General features: G+C 41.2%; 1 protein-coding gene across 10 annotated transcripts in view; it reads left to right on the top strand.

The window, feature by feature from the left end:
- ctnnd2b (catenin (cadherin-associated protein), delta 2b) overlaps positions 1-19993 on the top strand; it is a 202160-nt gene that overhangs the window by 153754 nt on the left and 28413 nt on the right. For all 10 annotated transcript variants that reach the window (XM_006802752.2, XM_006802755.2, XM_006802756.2 and 7 more), the window contains one exon: positions 14941-15127. In XM_006802752.2, the coding sequence (XP_006802815.1) occupies positions 14941-15127 (187 nt within the window). The remainder of the gene's footprint in view (positions 1-14940; positions 15128-19993) is intronic.

Consider the following 19993-nt stretch of genomic DNA (forward strand, 5'->3'; position numbering starts at 1 on the left):
TGCTAAAATACCAAATACTATAAAACTGTAAATCAAGAAAAAGTCTTAGATTTTCTACCTGTGGGTACTCCTTCGTACTATAGTCTCTATATAGTCCTCACACACGTTATTTTCCTTCACATGGACAATACAGATATGACTATATTTACAGAGAGCAGTCCAAGACACAAAACATGCCGCATTATGCACGTTTCCATTTACACTTCAGCACAAATACAGAGGCACACACACACTCACACAGAGGAGACAATTGTTTACTGCCTGCCTACTTCCCCGTACTCATCGAGTGCTGTTGACTTGTCAAACTGAATTTCTGTGCGAAGGTCTGCACTGCACTTGTATCCACAGCATGATTGTATCCTCTGTGAGTAAACACAAATATCTCCATAGAAATTGTGTTCAGGGTGGACTAATTTGAGGTTCTATAATCCACGTGGAGGTCAGCATTTGTAAACTCGGATAGATTAAAGGATTACCAGCAACGCCTCTTTTTTACAGCATTTACTGTATCCTGGCAATCTCTTTTCTGATTAGAGTTTACATGGACGGGCACACACTCTTACCTCTCAAGAGGGATGGAGAGATGATGGAGCCAGAAGAGGAATGTTACTTAATTTTCAAACTGATCTACAGCCAGAAACTCCCAGGGGTGGGGCGGGGTGTTTCCAGTCCATGAGCCAAATGAGAAATATAGATTTCTCTTACCAGCACCAGTACTCATGAAAACATCTTTGCTATGGAACTGCAAAGAGATGGATATTTGTCCTATGATTTATGCCTTTTATTGCCGTAGTCAGTCTGTGAGGACGTGTAAGCAAATCAGTGACGACATTAATACCACTAACAAATGAACCAAATAGTAACAAAGATCTAGTTCTCTGGGAATCCTTGGGTTGATCTTTGCCACTGATGGGGTCGGTACTGACCTAAACAAAGTTTGTTCCCTTCCCACTGGCAGTGGCCTCCCCTCAGCAGAACAGTGCCACTCGCACACGGAAAAAATGCTAGGCATTGACTTGAGGAACATGACAAACAAGGTGTTGATAAGCTTACATAGCCCATTCTGGTCGAGCATATATAGAATGCATGGTTGCACTGTCCTCCGACCGAGAGGACCCAAAAGAACCAGACACCAGAGGACATTCCCATGTATCTATGCCCTGATGGGTTCAAAGCTATTTTGGCAGCGAAAGTGGGTTGTTTCATTGTCGTCTGATTCCTGTAATTGTCTAATCTAGTACTAGACCACATGAAACCACTACTTAGCCATGCCAAATTTGGACTAGATTAACAGGAAGAGTGTGAAACTGAAGTCTAATCCATATCTATTCAATTCACAGAATTGTTGTTCACAAACAAGAGTGTTTCAATTCAGAGAAAAACCCAAAAATCATATGACCCCCTATGAGCAAGCACTTTGGCAACAGTGGGAAGGAAAAACTCCCTTTTAACAGGAAGAAACCTCCGGCAGAACCAGGATCAGGGAGGGGCGGCCATCTGCTGCGACCGGTTGGGATGAAAGAAGGAAACAGGATAAAGACATGCTGTGGAAGAGAGACAGAGATTAATAACAAGTGTGATTCAATGCAGAGAGGTCTATTAACACATGTTGAGTGAGAAAGGTGACTGAAGAAGAAATACTCAATGCATCATGGGAATCCCGCAGCAGTCTACAACTATTGCAGCATATCTAAGGGAGGATTCAGGGTCACCTGGTCCAGCCCTAACTATATGCTTTAGCAAAAAGGAAAGTTTGAAGCCTAATCTTGAAAGTAGAGATAGTGTCTGTCTCACGAATCCAAACTGGAAGCTGGTTCCACAGAAGAGGGGCCTGAAAACTGAAGGCTCTGCCTCCCATTCTACTTTTAAATACTCTAGGAACAACAAGTAAGCCTGCAGTGCAAGAGTGACGTGCTCTAATAGGGTGATATGGTACTACAAGGTCATTAAGATAGGATGGGGCCTGATTATTTAAGACCTTGCATTTTGATTCCAAAAGAAGAATGTGTTGCATACAAATGACATCACAGGGCTTTCAGGCCACCTTGCTATAAGGACCTTACCCACAAACTGAATATCGTTGAGTCTAGCTGAGCCGAGTAGGTACTAGTGGAAAAGAGGCATTAGTTATGCTGCAGTAAGCCTAGGCTGCTGGGGACTTCCCATGCGCTGTTTCTTCTTCACTCTTACTGCTCTGCATCTACTCATTAGTTATGATTAATCTCTGGCTCTTTTCCACAATGTATTTATTGTCCTGTCTGATTGTTGATAGCACCAAGAGAAGCCACAGTCTGTGGACGAATCTCAGCTGATTACTTTGATGATACAGTGCCAAGTAGATTTTTCATTTGGTACAATTATGTGGGATATTTAGGCTCGACCTAGATTTGGTGGAATACACTAAAGTCCTTTTTTTTCTGTTTCACAAATCTGAAAGCAGGTTTTTAACAGCATTCTTATTTTATCGAGGATGTCTAACACCATTTCATAACAGTATTCCAAGCAGCTAACAAATTCTTGGAGACATTAGGAGAGGTTTCAGTCCAGCTTACCTGTAACTGTGAAAACTTGTTTTCCCTCTCTGCAAACTGTCCAAAAGCAAAGTGTCTCCTCACACAAAAGCTGCCCAGAGCCTTTGCCCACTTTCCAAATTATTTACAGCAGCACTTCACACATCAGGCTGATGTGAGATATTGGTGAGAGACAAACAGTTTAAGAAGTATATGGGCTGATATCCTACAGTTCTGAATAGTAATGGAAAAGTCTTATTAGGAAAGTTAAACCAAGAAGCATGTCAGCTCCAACATACAGCCACATGGTGTCGAGTTTGACCCGCGTGTGCATTTCTGAATATGCATATGTGTGTAGTGAGTCTAGAAAAGGTTTTAGGCTTAGCAGAGATGGAAATAAAAGGGTTTTGTATGCTGCTAGAGTCTTAAAGAAGATTACCATATAAATTAGAGAAGCAATTCAAGGCACGAAGCACAGAAATCCCTCCTGTCACAAATTAATCAGCTGAACGACCGACCGGACGTAGACAGACCATGCTCTCCTCTCTTCTGTCTCTCAAAGACCCAGAGGAAATAACTCTCTCTCCCTCCCTGTTTGCCAGCCTCTCTCACTCCCTCTCTTATCCCTCTGCGCTCGGATTCGTGTAATTGGTCTCTCTCTTTTCTCCTGTCTCTCTCCTGTCCTCTTTGCCTTTCTCCATCTCCCTTTTTTTATTCTCCATCTTTTTCTATATCGCCTGCCCTCTCTGGCTCTTGCTTGCTCTCTGGTGAGCTTTTTGAATCAGGATCACAGTGGGAAGTCAAGCTGCCTGCCTTGGTAGCTACAGACACGCAAACATGCACAAAGGGCTGGTTCACAAGCACACACATTCATTCACGTGTGCAGCTTGCTTCATGGCACAAAAAGTGACAAGCAGGCTTGTTGCTCTGTGCTCTTCAGTCTCTTTCAGTTCAGTAACTATGGTCCTTTTTTTTTTACCTTTTGTCTTTAGAACTAATAAAGGTTATATGGGGGGAATAAAGCAGATTGAAAACACCAAATATCAGCATTACTGCTGATGCATGATTGTGTGTTCAACATCTTTAGTTCTTCATGTTATTGTTGTTCTCTGTGCACCTCAGAAGTAGGTGAGGTTGTGCTCCATTCTGTTTCCAGTACGTTAAATTTGCCCACTGTGGACAAGCAACTCCACATGGTGAGGAAAAGTGTGCTCTCATGCAGTATGGATGAACCATGACTGTCTGACAGGGGTTTGTGGAAATTGATCCAATAGGCTGCTGAGATGAACAACAGACTCTGAACTGCAGCAACTTCCTCTTTGAGTAATCATTCAGTAACAACTTTCCAACAGTTTCAGGTTTTACTGAATACAACATAATCTTCACTTTGTAATGATTTTCATGAGTGTGTGAAAGAGAAGCTGCCAAATTATTGGAGTATCTGCATTCCTGCTCTCACCCTTCACCAATGGGTGGCTGGGCGCTCTCCCTTGTGGATATGTTGGGGAGCTCAGTCATTTGGGAGGGGCTCAGAGTAGAGCAGCTCTCCACCACATCAAGAGCAGCAATTGGAGGTGGCGGGGTTACTGCTTAGGATGCCTCTCAGGTAGGGTGCTGAGAGAATGTCTTGAAGGAAGAAAGACCCAGGGCTGACCCTGGGTACCCAGGCGAGACGGGCAATAGTTGGACTCTGGGTTTGCTGAAAGGGAAAGACTGCTGCCCCTGGATCCAGACAAGCAGCAGAAGATGGATGGTTGGACATATTGACAGATGGAATACAAATGTTAGACTTATGAAGAATTATCAAAATAGTGTAAAGCAGGGGTGCCAAATTCAATTGCACAGGGGGCCAAAACTCAAGGCACACTTTAGGTCACGGGCCAAACAAGATAAACATTTATTGAACACACTAAAACAATGTTTTTTAAACATAAATATGAATAAAAACAGACAGGAATATTATTCCAGATTAAATAAACTTAAAAAAATTAACTTTAACTTTAAATATTTTGCTCTTCATAAAGCTATATTCTGTCAAAATTATGCAAGTTAGAAATATGAACATGCTGCCAAAAACCCCAGAAAAAATAAATGAAAGCATACACAAGGTTCGAGCTGCATGTAGACGGAGCTGGGCATTGCTTCAGGAATAGAACTAATAAACTGTGCAGGCCATTCAGTGTCGTACTTTCCCTCGAGTGTATCATTACACTGCAGCTCCATCTGAATCTGCACAGGTGCAATTCAGCAAAGTCCGCTGACTTGGTTCAGCATTACTTGGCAACAGAGAAAGTGAGGCAAGTTGCACTGGTGCATTTGTGACAGCTTCACTTGAAATGCCTTCACCGCATCATACATGCATGTCCATGAACTGACAGATTTCCTTGCTGAGCTCAAAAACTCTATTGAGAATTTTTATCCCAACTCGGCCAACTGTATGATAAGGAATGTCGGCAAACTCTGAATCTATTTCCCGCATAAAAGACTGAAATTGACGGTGATTTAAACTTTTAGCTCAGATAAAATTCATGGTTTGGTGATCATTACATGCTCCATTTTTAGGACTTTACCACACAGCCTTTCCTGGTGTATGATGCAGTGATATGCTGTTAATTCACCGGTACAGTTCTCCTCCTGCATCTTTACTCGCATCCTGCGACTAGTCCACTTTTTTCACCACACAACACCGGCGCTCCATCTGTTGTAAGTCCAACAAGTTTGTCCCAGGGCAGTTTCATGTCGGTTACACTTTGACATACGTTTTAAAAAATGTCTTTTCCTGTAGTTGTCCCGTGCATCGATTTAATGTCCAATATTTCCTCTACACAGATGAAGATGGCCAGCTGTGCAATGTCCATCATGTCTATACTTTCAGCTTATCCTGACGTTTTGTCTGGTAGTGCCGTCTTAAATTAAATTCCTTAATTACAGCCACATTAGCTCCACTGATAAGACACACGGGTTTACCAGCAATGTCTGTAAACATATATTCAGTCACCCACTGGCGCTGAAAGGCTCTGCTTTCAGAATCAACTTTTCTCTTCGCCATTGTGAGCGGGAGGGAATGTTCCCAGTTAGCCTAGCGTTCAGCAAGGAGGCTGCAGCACTGCATTATGGGATCTGTAGTTTGTATATTATTAGCGCCTCATATCGCCGGGCCATGCATAACAATAATAATACATCTATATAAAATGATCTTGCAGGCCGGATATAAATGTACGCCGGGCCGGATGTGGCCCGCGGGCCTTGACTTTGACACATGTGGTGTAAATGATATATGAAGAGTCACAGAGAAGCAGGAAGAAATAGGAGTTCGTGGTGGATTTAGTTGAGAAAACCGAACTGTTATTTTATTAACCCCAAGCTTTTAGTCATTTTAATTCTACACGAGGTCCATTTATTGCTGCTGTGAACATGTTGGTGAAAATGATTAGCTAATCTGAGCTACAGAGGAGTGCTAACAACATGACATCGGCCCCCTCTGACTCACAGCTTGCTGCGCTTTCTTTAACTTCTTTATTCCCTTCACAGATTTGCGTTCTGTCAGTAGCTGTGGTTCCACTTGTCATTACAATACAACTTTTTTTTTTTTAGTCAGTCATGGGAGAAAACACCACTGCAAGCGACAGGTCCGGACTGTTCACGCTGGTTAGAAGCAGATATGGAAGTTGTCCGAGTCGTACTGATGGGAACGCTCCACAGTCTGGATGCAGTCCAGCAACGGTGCTCATCAAGCTTTAGCAGAGCAAAGAGGACATCAGCTTGATAGAGTGAGGGGCTCAGATGAAAAAAGGGAGGACTAAAAGAACAATTCTTGATTATTAACAGAATGTAATAGTTAAGGACGCCTGATAGGCCAATGCGTGAAAAGATATAAAAAGATGAACATAAAGCTGCACAAGACTTAAAATCAGTGGAAATAATGCTAAAATATGTTTTTGTGCATGCCGCATATCCACAGTTAATTATGTAAACATGCAGCAGTTTTGTTCCCTTGAGTTCTACGGTGCTCATTATCTTTTCAGTCCATTTAAAAGGATTTTTAATGCAGTTCCTCTGTTAAGAAAATATCAAGCCTCTTTCTTAATTACAGGTAAATAATAAGTCCATTCATTAAAACCAGATTGAATCTCATGAAGAATGGGATATTACCACAAGTCTTCTTCCTTTCCTACTTTCTTTCTGCCATATTGCAGAAGCACTCTGGTTGACCTTGACATAAACTATATAAAATGCTTCCCCACAGTGTTTCCAGTGATCAGTGACAAAGTCATTAAAGGACCCAAACTGTGTAAATATAATTACTCACTTTGAGGCTCATTAATGCACACAGCTATAGGCCAGTGTAGACCAAGTGATTAAACAGTAATCATTATGACAACAGAGTAAAGCTGACACCTATGATTTTAATTTGAGGTTATAAATGTGTCACTTCTGGGCCAACAAAGCGCTGCTCTGATTACGTGCCAGTATCAGTAGCTGCAGAGTGCAACGCTGACAAACATGGTAACATCAGCTCTCCTCCTATTCTAAAAACTTTAGGATATGACATATGACGCCTGAAGAAAGGTGTTAAAATAATATAAAGCCAAACAGATTAAGACTCAATCACAATATCAGATTTTCATGATTGTTGTGCTTGAATAATCATCGCAATCTGTTGAATTCAACCGTAACTTTATTGATTGTGTGTAGCCTTTTTGGACAAATTGAGTAGAAATGCAATCACACTGAGTCTGTATTACACAGTTGTTACCATATTACTCACACAGTGTTGCTATTTCACCTTTAAATATCATCAATACAAGGTTATCATGACACCCCTAATACTGATATAAAGTCAAAAAAGTCAGTGAACTAGCCATTGTAATTAAGTCTGCTGATATCAGCACAATCTAATATATATTTCATAACCCTTTTATTCAGTGAATTTATTCAGTCAAGATCGGTATAAAAGCTGCACGTAGGCTGTTCTTTCGAGTCAAAGCCATACGATGCCTCTTTGTGATGCCATTGACACCGCTTTAAGAAATCTCCTTTCTCTGTCACGTAAGGCAGCGGTCCCCAACCCCCGGGCCTCGGGCCGGTACCGGTCCGTGAGTCGTTTGGTACCGGGCCACGAGAGTTGAGGCTCAGGTGTAAAATGTGTGGTTTTCAGGGCTTTTATCGGTTTTCAGCGTTATTTTGTTATCGTTTTTATCGTTAACTCTGTTTTCCTGGGTCTTTTCACGTGTGTTATGAATAAATCTTCTTTTTTTCGGTACCGGTACTAGTTTTATTTTATTGTATTTATCCGCGACACCTTAAAGGCCGGTCCATGAAAATATTGTCGGGCATAAACCGGTCCATGGCGCAAAAAAGGTTGGGGACCGCTGATGTAAGGCAACCAATGTAACGATAAAAACAATAACAAAATAACGCTGAAAACCGATAAAAACCCTGACGGCTGCAAGACGGCTGGCTCAGCGTGTCGTCAGTGATCTTCAGGGCTGCCTTAGCTGTAATCTACATTGTGTTTCTACTGCACAATTTCAGCAATTAGTAAAGGTGACAACTGATTTATCCTCAGTTGTTCAAAGGACTGTGGAGCCACTCAGAAGGCAGGTGGTGTACACAGTCTGTCAGAGGAGGGTGGTCTCTCTTACTACAAAACCCCCCCTGCTGTTCTCAAGGTCATACCATTAGCGTGGGCTCCCTAGAGATGTTATGTATGTAACTTGAATGCAAGCAGCTCCTGAAGGTGATTTCTTGTTGGTACTTATAGCAATTGTAGGTCTAGAGTAGATGAAAAAGCTAGAAAAACCCATTCCCTGTGAGACAGAACAAACATCTTTGCTGGTTTATGTTTGTTTTTTTTTGCACAGTGTTCACTTGACTTTTCTCATAAATGAGTTTAGGTTCAGTGATGCATTTCAACACATATAGAGCATATACCGTACTGCTTAGTGGGCAGGATGGTTTATCCATATGCTTGAGATTATGAAATGTTGTGTAATACGAGTGTGTTCTTTTATTTATTTTTTTCTCCCTTTTTGTGCGTAAGGAAACAATAACTAAAGCTCATAATTGACTGCACTGATGTAGAGTGTGCAGTTTTCTCTTAAACGGGTGAACATTCAAGTACTAGTAGCTTCAAATGTGGCTTCGATAATAGTTGATAATAGTTGTTGAATAGACATCCAAAAGATGACTTTGTTGGCTGACCAATGTTGAGATTTGGTTTAAAAGGAAAAGTGACAAGCTGTCTTCTCAGACTGTTAAACGACGTCTAGAAAAAACATTTTTGCATCAAACTTTGGTTGAAAAGTGAAAGGAGAATCTTCATAAACAAACTCCTCAGACGACCAGATTTGAACCCACAATCTTCTTGCTGTGCTGCGGCAGTGTTAAGGTTCACGTCGGAGAATTACAGTCCTAATCAGATGTATTTTAATATAGTTGTAGTCTGATGACTAGTCTAACCTTCATGCCTGTGAAAAGCTAGACACACAAACAGAATGGCAATCTCTGAAGTCTCAGATTCAAAGTGGTCCACAACAAGGATGTGTCAAAAAGCAAGCACTTACTGAAATACACTGGGAGACTTGAGGAATAAAAAATGAAACGAGAGCAAGATCAAGTGGGGGACAAAGAAACCTGTTGCAGAAGAGAGAAATATGACAGTGGGATGAAAGTACGCTGCAAATGAAAGATGGGAAATGGCTTCACAGACAAAGAGACATAGCCAACATATTCATTTCCCCTCCCTCCACATAACAACCTCCTGCTGCCACTCATGATGTAAGGCTGAGGCAATTAACCTCCTTCATCTGTCACACACTCATGACTGTGTGTGTGTGTGTGTGTGTGTGTGTGTGTGTGTGCGTGCGCGCATGTCTTTAAGAGCTTGGATGCAAGTGTTTGTGCATGCCTGAATCCATGTGTGTAAGCAAGCAATAACATGAGCCAGTGTACATCGAGGCAATATTATGTGTGCACGAGACTGCGCGTGTGTGTGTGTGAGAGAGCGTGTGTTTCAAATCAAAGATAAAATCCCACTGCCTTTCACCTCAGGGAGATGATGTCATACCCTGCACAGCGAGTAGCAATGCTGGCAAACAGCTGACTTTACTCAGGATGGGGAAAAGTCATCTTTGTCTTGCAGCTGCAGCATGACATCATTCATTGCATTTTTGACATGTGCAATATGTGTTTATTTCTTACTTATCCACTCATTTAGCATGCATTGAAAATGGAAATTCACATTGTGGGAGAGTCACTGTTTTTCATTAGAACACTGCAAGTTGCAGACATATGTTAAATCCGTCAGACCAAATTTAATACTGAAGAGCAGACCTGTCAGAGTTGTTTAGACACCACTAAAAGAGATGAAAATAGATGAAAATAGATATTTATATGATCAAATTTTGAAATATAAAAAATGACATCAACTTACAGGCTATAACTACTGTGTGATCTATAACAATGGGAAATTACACACTGTGCTCCAACAGTTTAGCCACAGGACATTAAATGCATTATTTTTAGATTTTGCAGAATGTAGAGCTAATTTGCTATTTTCATCACAATAAGCAGCCTGTGTGGTTCACAGATTAGGAAATTCTACTGGGATAGACAACATCTAACACTTTAAAAGATTTTAGTAACAATTTAGGCATGCATGCATGGATTAATTGCAAATTACAAGCTCTTGCAATCCTCTTGATTTTCCAGGAAAAATGTCCTAATTCTTTGCATCATTTTTTTAATAAACATGCATGTAGGAGCTACTTTGCCCAAATATCAGACACATTTGGGCCTTTTGGCAAAACTCTGTCACCACACTGCCAAGTGTTGTGTGGGCCTCATCTTGCCCAGAAGTCATGAAGCATGCTTAACATGGGTTGTGGCAAGTATTGTGTGAATGCTGTGGGTGTATGTGTGGCCCAAATGTCACAATGTAACAAATATCTGTCTCATAAGGTGTGTATGAGAATCCAGAGATATAAAGACATTGATTCTTCAAAGTGATGCTGCTAGCAACAAGTGGAATTTAAAAAAAAAAACATATTAAGGTTTCATAAGAAATTTTGAAAATCTACATAACCAAAACTATCCCTATATAAACTGCTTGTAGTTTTAGTGTCATTAAAAAACAACAACTACTACTTAACATTACTGTCCAAGAGAGAAATAATCGGTGCATTGTGTTGTTTACTTAAATTACATCCGAGACCTTTGTGCCTAGCTGATTCTTCTTCTTCTTCTTCTTTTAGCTGCTCCCTTTAGGGGTCGCCATAGCAGATCATCTGTCTTCATCACACCTGATCTCTAGCATCCTCTTCTGTCCCACCAGCCTTCTGCATTACCTCCTTCACTACACCCATTAATCCTCTCTGTAGTCTCTTTTGCTCCTGCCTGCCTGCAAGCTCCATATTCAGCATCCTTTGTCCAATATATCCAGTATTTCTCCTCTGGACATGTCCAAACCATCTAGCTATTACCTTTCTAACATTGTCTTCAAACCACTCAACCCTAGTTCTCCATCTGAAATATATATATATTTCTATTCTAGTTGATCCTGGTCACTCCCAATGAAAATCTTAACATCTTCAACTTGGCCATCTCCAGTTTGGCCTTGTCTCTTTTTTTTCATGCTGCCATCTCCAAGTATACATTATAGAAGGTCTCTCCTGTAAAGCTTCCCTTTCACTCTTGCTCCTTTTCTTCTGTCATAAATCATTCCTGACACTCCACCTCTCTTGTGCACTGTCCGTTGCTTTGGACTGGTGAATCCAGGTATTTAAACTCATCTACTGTCACCGTCTCTACCATGTTCACTTTTCCACCCTTTCACTTGTCTCCCTCTCACAAACATGTATTCTGTCTTGCTTCAACTGACTTTTGTTCCTCTTCTCTCCAGTGCATACCTCCACTTCTCCAGGCTCTCTTTCATCTTCTCACTACAGATCACTGTTGTCTGCAAACATCATAGTCCACAAGGCTCCTTGACCTTGACCTGCCACTGATAACGTCCACAGTTGCTGTCTTGGCACCATAGTCATTCATACAGTATGTCTAAATGAAAGATTTTGATGATGCCTTATGTGTCAGAATTCTGAGAACAAATGAGTTACATTTTCTTGAAACACTGTGTCTCTTTGGCTTTCAACCCCCAAGGCATTTTACGCCAAAAAACTAGTCCACCCCAAGGATCACTTCCCCTGGCACAGAGTAATATACTGCACACAGTTGGGCACTACAGGAGGAGTGCTGTGAATTATACATCGGGGAAACCAAACAACCTGGTTAAGCAGATTGCTCAGTGCAGAAGAGCTACCTCATTCGCAAATTGATAAGCAAACTGGTGTAAAACTCAACAGCCCTCTCCCATAGAAATCTCCAAACCTCCTCATGTATGGCATCTGGATCAACTGCCTATCCACCCCTCATTCTTTTCACTTCCTTCTTGCTAATCCTCTGCACGTCATATGTCTGTGACATCATGATTCACTGTCCTCCATCTGTTCTCCACGCTCTAATTTTCTACACTCCTAGCACCTCCTGCTCCTTCAATCTTCTTAACACACTCTCCTCACCTGTTAGCACACTTCCATTCCTGCCCTTGATAACCCTAACCTGCTGCACATCCTTTCTAGCTCAGTCTCTCTGCCTAGCTGATACAAGTCCTTTTCTACTTCCTTATTGTCCATCCTCACATGCAACTCACTCAGCCTTTGCAGTTGCCAGCTGTTTTTGCTTCCCTCCTCCTGTACTACTCATATCTACTGTCCCTTACTATCCCATTTAGCAGGTCATATGTTAAAAGCAGGCGCTAACTGTGAGCATTGCTTGATAAAGCTGTCTGCTCCAAAAATAATGATTAATGAGGTGTTATACTTTGAGATGATTACTCTAAAGATATTAAGGTACTAAAGTCAGAGTTTATCATTTATTATCTCTGAACAAAACCCTAGTTAGGCTGTCCTTTGATATAACAGCGTATTTTGTTAGCTAACAAGATGAGAAGTGTTAAGAAAGCATTTTTTAGTAGAATTAATGAGATGTAGTTTTTTACTGTAGCCAGTATTGCTATTGCTAAGCTAATATTCAGCAAAATCTGTACGCTTAGCAAATGGCACCTTTAAAGAGTTAAAGACACCAAAATTTGCTGACTCACAGATGCAAAAGTCAGCTGCAATTATTATATTAAATGCCAAGGTTACTGAAGAAAACAAGAAACAGCATGCCGCCTTTGGCCTGTTGAGCAGGAGAAAAAATGAAGTGGCAACTAGTCTGTTTTGCTAACATGACACTCCCAGCTAATTGCTGTCATGGAACCAGAAGCTAATCATTTAGAAACTCCTTCTGACCACAAAGCGGGACTGCACCGTCTTAAACACACAGGGTCCAAACAGCAGACAGGGTTAAGACTGATTTGTCAAGGGGCTTAGATGGCACTCAAAGACATGTGCACACAAACGCACACGAGAACAAATTCATACAAACTCACAAAGACAGATAACAGAAGCTGTAATTACAGAGTTGCTGCTCAGCCGTGAGTGAACAACACAGCTCCGAAGAGAGGACGCCTTATTCCAAGCACACACTCCCACACAGATCTGAGGATAGGATGCTTTACCACTACTACGGCTATAATTACTACCATAAAAGAGAGTGCTAGATAAGTGCAGATATGACTATGGGTGGACACTCTCAAATGCTTTAACATATAATTACAGGAATACATAGATTAGAGCGCAGGCAATTTGTAAGATGAAGGTCAACAAGAATTACGACGTTGTAGTACTTCAAGGTTATCACAATTTGCGTGCACGAGTGTGCGCTTATACGTATGTGAAACCTCTCAAGAAATCGGAGTGCTCAATGTTGAAATATGGTGATTTGCCTCTTACCCTCTTTGTCCTTTTCTTGATAGGTTCAGCCTGATATGTGCACTGTATGTGTTTGTGTGTCTCTGTGGGTGAGTCACTCCAGTCAGCGAACTATATGTGTGTGTGTGTGTGGCAACTGGCTTGAGAAGTGGACCTTAATTGGTAGGATAGAGGAAAGTTACTCCAGTTTCTTGGTTGGCTGGTCACTGTATGTTCAATTCAGGTGAGGATTAAGAACAGGAGAAATGTGCAGTGGAATTTTGTCTAAGTGATTTACTGCCTTTAGTACATCATTAATTACAGCAGCCCACCGGTGACTTGAAACTCTAAACTTTAAGGTTAGTTATAAGGCGTTAGCGTAGCAGACTTTACTCCTGTGGAAGTAAAAACTCTTAATAGTTGGATAGTTACGGATATCTCTGCACTAGTAATTGTTTAACTGTTTCTTTTTTTGATCCATGGCAGTACAAAACAGTACATGTACATGTTTTGGGTAGTACAAAACACTGGTAGCTTCCTGACAGCGTTTGAGTGACACCAGAGCAGCTTCACTACAGCGTGGCGTTCATTCTACAAGTGTCTGCTGAAGGACTAGAACACCACCTTCATGAAATAATTCCTCATTTGATGTTTTAATAATTGCAGTCTAACATATCCCTCCAACATCTTCAATAATAACTAATGACCACGAAGCCCAGATCCTAAATTTATACTCAAACAGCTCAGTGATGCTCTTGGCCCCATGAATGGGTGTATGCATCATTCGGGGTGGCTGTAGCTCAGGTGGCAGAGCGGATCAGCCACTAACCACAAGGTCGGTGGTTCAATCCCAGGCTGCTCCAGTCTGCATGCCAAATATCCTTGGGCAAGATACTAACCCCATGTTGCTCTCCGATGCATCCATCGGAGTGTGAATGTGTATGAATGTTAGATACTTAGCACTTGAGGTTAGAAGTGCTTGTGTGAATGGGTGTGATTGGGTGAATGAATTAGCTGTATAAAGCGCTTTGAGTGCTCGGACAGAGTAGAAAAGCGCTATATAAGAACCAGTCCATTTACCATTGGGTAAATCTAGTTACGCCTGCCTATAAGGCCACAGTTTTACTTGCTCTGTGCAAGCTTTTAATATTTACATAAAGGACAGAAAGGCAGAAGGATATTTTGGAGTGTTTTTGAGGGCACGTCTGAATACTGACAATGCAATGGAGAATACACAGACATCTGCATAGAACAATAACGCTGGCGTCGTCTGCCATTATTAATTTCATTATCCATACCTGCTTTACTTCCTGTAACATGTCAAGCTCTGGAAATGTCTGTCATGCTAGTTTTAAGAACATGTGTCTGGCTCTTCAGATTGCTGTAAAGCTAGTAGCTGTCTGTGTTGCAGTGTTTGCTGGATCAAGCTGCTCACTAAAACCTACTAAATATTTTAGTGGTTTCTGGCCTGAAGATGTTTCTGTGTCTGCCTTTCTTTCCATCCCCTTCCTGCTTTTCCTTTTCTTTTCTCTGAACTCTTCTTTGTTTTTCAACTTCCGTCTCCTTGCCATCCTCAGGTGTTTTGTGGAACTTGTCATCATGCGACGCCCTGAAGATGCCCATCATCCAGGACGCTCTGGCCGTTCTGACCAACGCTGTGATCATCCCACACTCGGGCTGGGACACCTCCCCGCACACGCAAGAGGACCGCAAACTGCACCTACACTCCTCCCAGGTTCTCCGCAATGCCACCGGCTGTCTGCGGTAGGTGTCTCTACCTGTTCCTTAGGAAAAAAACAGTATTCACATATTTCAAGAATCCAACATACAACTGGAGAAGTCTCTTTTTGAAGATGTTGTGCTGTTCACAGTCCTACTGTTACCGGCCACATCTAAAAAAGTCTCTGTTAGTTAAAACAGTGTTATTTTTAAATTGTACGCTGTGTTATTTTTAATGCCCTATACACAGAGAGAACTGAGAGAATTAGCTGCATTTAAGATGAGTCATCGTTTGGCTTCAGAGCTGCTGTGGCTTTGCTTTTTCTCACTGGAGACGTGGTGCTAGTCTTACAGTTCAGTAGTGACACGTGCTTTTATCATTTTGTTTTGGGTCTTTTACTCCAGCATGTTGGATTAAAAATAAACCTTTTGCGTATGAAAAAATGTGAAAGCTGGTTCTGATAACACACAGTATGTCACTATTTGTTACCTGAACAACACCTGGCAACAGGATGCATTATGGGAAGAAGGCAAGCTGGCAGAGCAAGAGAGTGTGATGCTTTGAGTAATGTTCTTCTGGGAAACCTTGGGTCAACAACCACCAACTAAACACAATACTTTGTAAAATATCCAAGAAAATTGTTTCTGGTTTTGCCACTTTGGGCAAAAACACTGGGATGAGTACAACCAGACTACGAAGGAGGATATATTAGCAGCTGGTGATGTAATTTGTGACTCAAATCTAAACAAATGATTCCACAGAGTGTCACTGGAGCACGTCTAGTTTTTTCTTCAGGTTCCAGGCAAATGTCAGGCTACAATGGAAGAAAGAAAGAGTACAAAAACACCAGGTTTTTGTCTTATACTCAACTTTTGTGCAAAATTGGATAATTTGATGTCTTTCTGCCTTAAGTAGTGACCTAAATGAAACCATGTGAGAGGTTCACACAACACATGTGAAACTGGACGAGGAGACTTGATTGGTTTTGCATTTTCAGAGGTCACAATCCAAAACAATAATGATTCATAATCTTTGTATCAGTGAGAGGCTTTCAGCATTACAAAATCTTCATGATGAAATTTCTGTGGTTGACTCTCAGCTCATAAATCTTTCTGATGCAGACGTGTAAGCAGTCTGCGAGACATTTTTTTTATGTGCTATTCATTTGAATCCATCACAGCTTCTGCATCAAAATAAGAACAGAAAACATAGCTTGCAGTATTATGACAAGTCCACCTAAAACAGTCTGTACGTACCTTATTGGTTGAATCTACCCTGCATCTGTCCATATCCCTGCACACTGACAGCACGTTATACAACAGAACAAATAAGTTTGCTTTAATAATGCAGCAGCTCACATCATTCACTGAATTTTTTGACAGTTGGACTGAGGGCTATTTCGACACATTTCCTCTCGAGGATGTGGCACAGGGTGCAGCGGGAGCTGAGTGGGAACGCTGCCATGACTGTATTTGCATGTCTTGCTTCCTGTCGACACGCGCATGTCTGTTTGTCCCTCTGCCTAACTCGGTGTGTGGGCCATTAATCTCAGCCGCGATATATCTCCTCATCCTCCCCCAGTGAAAATAAGCTACACATACTGGCTACTTACAGAGGCTTCTGTAGCTGCTGGTGTGTGTGTGTGTGTGTGTGTGTGTGTGTGTGTGTGTGTGTGTGCGCCTGTGGCACACATCTGAAACTGCGGTGCGTGTGTGTTTTTTGACTCTAGTTGGCGTGAGTGTGTTGCAGGAGATAGCTTTGTGTGGATCAGCTCCCTAAACTCGAAGGGCTAATTCATCTTTCTCACGCCTTGTTAGGGAATGCTGGGAGTCTGATTAAAGATTGAATATTTCATGGCGGGTTTGGTATATCGCCGGCCACCTGCTCTCTCTCTCTCTCTCTTCCATCTCCCATTATCCGCCTCACATTCTCATTTTCTCTCTCTCCCTCTTTTAGTCACTTTCTCCTCCCTCGCTCCATTTCCATCTCGTCCTATTACTCCGTTTCTCCTCTCTCGATCATATTATCCCTCCTTTATGCCTTTCTTCTTCTGTCTCACGCCGTCTCAGCCACACTGTCTCTCACTTTCACACAGGCACATTTTCTCCCTCTGCTAACTCGCTGCTTCACGCCATATGCTGTCGAACCGGCTAACGGGAAGAGCTAAAACTTGTGCTGTCAGACTGCTGAATGTGAATTATGTGCATTGAATATGGCAGCTAATGAAGAGACAGTTAACCCATTTATTCACTGTACTTGCAGACATGCCTCTGCCACGCTTCTGGGACAAATTACGTCACTATCTGGTATCAATATGGGTGAATGAAGGCAAGAATGTGATTCATTTGAACCTTTCTCACTGAAACTACACACAGAAATGCAGCACCAACCCTTGCAGTCTTATATAATAAGGCAACAGGCTTTTCTTTAGCTCTTAACTGATCTACTGATCTAGAACGAATGATCTGTGTGGGTTAGAGAATACATTGAAGGCCTGTAATAATCACTGACTTGATATAGCCTTTTTGCAGAATCCTTCTTTAGAATGATTTTTTGTGGACTTTCTTTTGCTTTGTTGCTTTGTTACAAAAAACATTTGCCATTAAAATCTGAAAGCAACGATCTAAATTGTCCATTATGTAGTCCCTAAATGAGCAAAATGAGAACTACTGATGGATTATAATGCAGTTTGGACATTAAATTGCTCCATGTACTTGTAGATACATCCTGCCAGCTGTCAAAGAGAGAACTAAATGTGCACACAAACAAGGGCAAAGCTAAATAAATATATAGAATGAGACTTTGTTTTTTATCCTTCATAAACCTGCATTTGATTAGAGAATTAAAGATTAGAGAAAGACAATGAAATAGGCTCTTCAAAGAGTGACATTTTTGTCGATGGACATTTTCCCTCAGCTGTAGCGGCACGCTGTGGGTTAATCAATTGTGCTCGGTTTTAAAACCTGCTTTATAGACATGCAACCTTTGTCCTGCATTGTGATTCTCTCCTTATTTAGATTCTTCACACCGAAAGATCATAATGAGAGATAATCTGTAGCAGTGGTTTGCAAGGGAACGCTTCAGAGGGATTAATTATCTGTAATTGAGTGTGGTTAATTAAACTGAATCTATTAACAGGTAGTAGCCAAAATGTGGGAAATGTCTGCAAGAAAGAAGTATATAAAGAGGTTTACAAATATTCGTAAGTGTTCTTTACTTTGGCGTTTATCGGCGTGTGCCCTGTGTGGCTCACAGTGCTTTTAGTCGGTGTGTTTGTGTGTTTGGGCTCAAGACAAAAAAAAAAGAGAAAGATTCACACTAGCACACAGATTGTCAACAACCTGAAATATTTAAGCAATTATTTGACAGTATAATGAAAATATAATGCTCTCATAACTTAATAAAACTGAGAGACATTCCGCTGAGGGTCAGAATTAAACAGCCCGCTGCATTACTTAAACATGTCACTTCACCGCTACATGTTTGGAGGTTTTTTTGCATTACATTTAAGGTCAGGCCTCTCTCTCAAACTCTCACTAATACATTCAGAACTACACGACCTCAACAGACTTGGGTATTAAAACAAACATGACTGGCTATTAAAAAAATCCAGAGTGATTCCATGAAGCTTTGAAAACTGGTAGCTTTTATAAACACAGCCTTGTGTATTAGGAGTGAATAATAATGGAGCAGTAGCACCAGTTCTTGCCTTGGATGGTATCTCCTCTTGTTAAAGCTACGCTGTCGGAATCAAACATTTCATAAGACTAATAATATGTTAGCAAACAGTTCCCCATTCAAACACTTAACAGGAGCCCTGAATTTATTCTGCTAAAACACATTTTTATCTCCTCTGGGAAATAGCTTTTGGTTAGCTAGCTGCTAACAGTTTTTAGCAGGTGCATTAGTATGCCTTTTTGTTTAGGACAAGTAGCTTGGGATCAGACATCTAACCATTTACCAGTACAGGACCTCATTCAGTTTATACACTGTTTGGAAACTCTAACAGTTAGAGCTTTTGCTGTTCTACCATTTCTTCGTGATTTTTGTCAGTTGAGTTTTGTTTTTGTCGTTGTAAGTCCAGTGACACTCCATTAAGGTCTTTTTTTTTCTTCCAGTAAACCCTCAATAAAATATTTTTTTCTTACTGAATGCACCTTTGTTTTTACTGGTTAGGCTTTTTGATGCTGGTTATGGTAGAGAAATACTTCAGCCACGCCTCCAACAGTACAAGTGTTTCTCTTTGTGTTCTTGCTGGATAATATCTAATTTCTGCACTGTATATGCTTGTTTAAATATCAAGGATTTTATGTTCTACATTTTTCTCTCTTATTCATTTCACTGTTGAGAAGAGTTGATAAATGTGAGGCTTCTAATCCTCCCACTGCAGGCGAAACACCTTTTCCATTACGTCGATTTCCAGCAACGTTTATTTTTAGGGGGTGTATGTCTATATCGGCCAAAATTCTTAATGTACACATGTGTTTACATGCAGTATGTTAGAGTTATATTTACGTCACAAAAGTAGGGCAGGAGATATTATTGACTGACTTTCCAACAATCACAACTTACTGTGTTCAGCTGTGGTGCTACTCTGCTACATGTGCTGCATAAAACAACAGAGTTGTAAGAGTTGTGAATTGTAAGGTAAAAATCCAACAATAACATGAGAGAAAACCCCAACAATCAGACAACCCCCTATGAACAAGCACTTGACAGTGGGAACAAAAAACTGCCTTTTAACAGGAATAAATCGAGGCAGACCCAGGCTCAGGGAGGGAGACGGGGCAAAAGACTCAATGTGAAAGAGAGCCAGAGATTAACTAATGAATAAATGCACAGTGATGTTTAAATACACTGAGACTGACAAGAGGCAAAAGAAATGCTCAGTGCATCGTTGGAAAGCCCCC

This window comes from Neolamprologus brichardi, chromosome 18 (genome assembly GCF_056152115.1).
Source record: "Neolamprologus brichardi isolate AB-2024 chromosome 18, ASM5615211v1, whole genome shotgun sequence".
NCBI lineage: Eukaryota > Metazoa > Chordata > Actinopteri > Cichliformes > Cichlidae > Neolamprologus > Neolamprologus brichardi.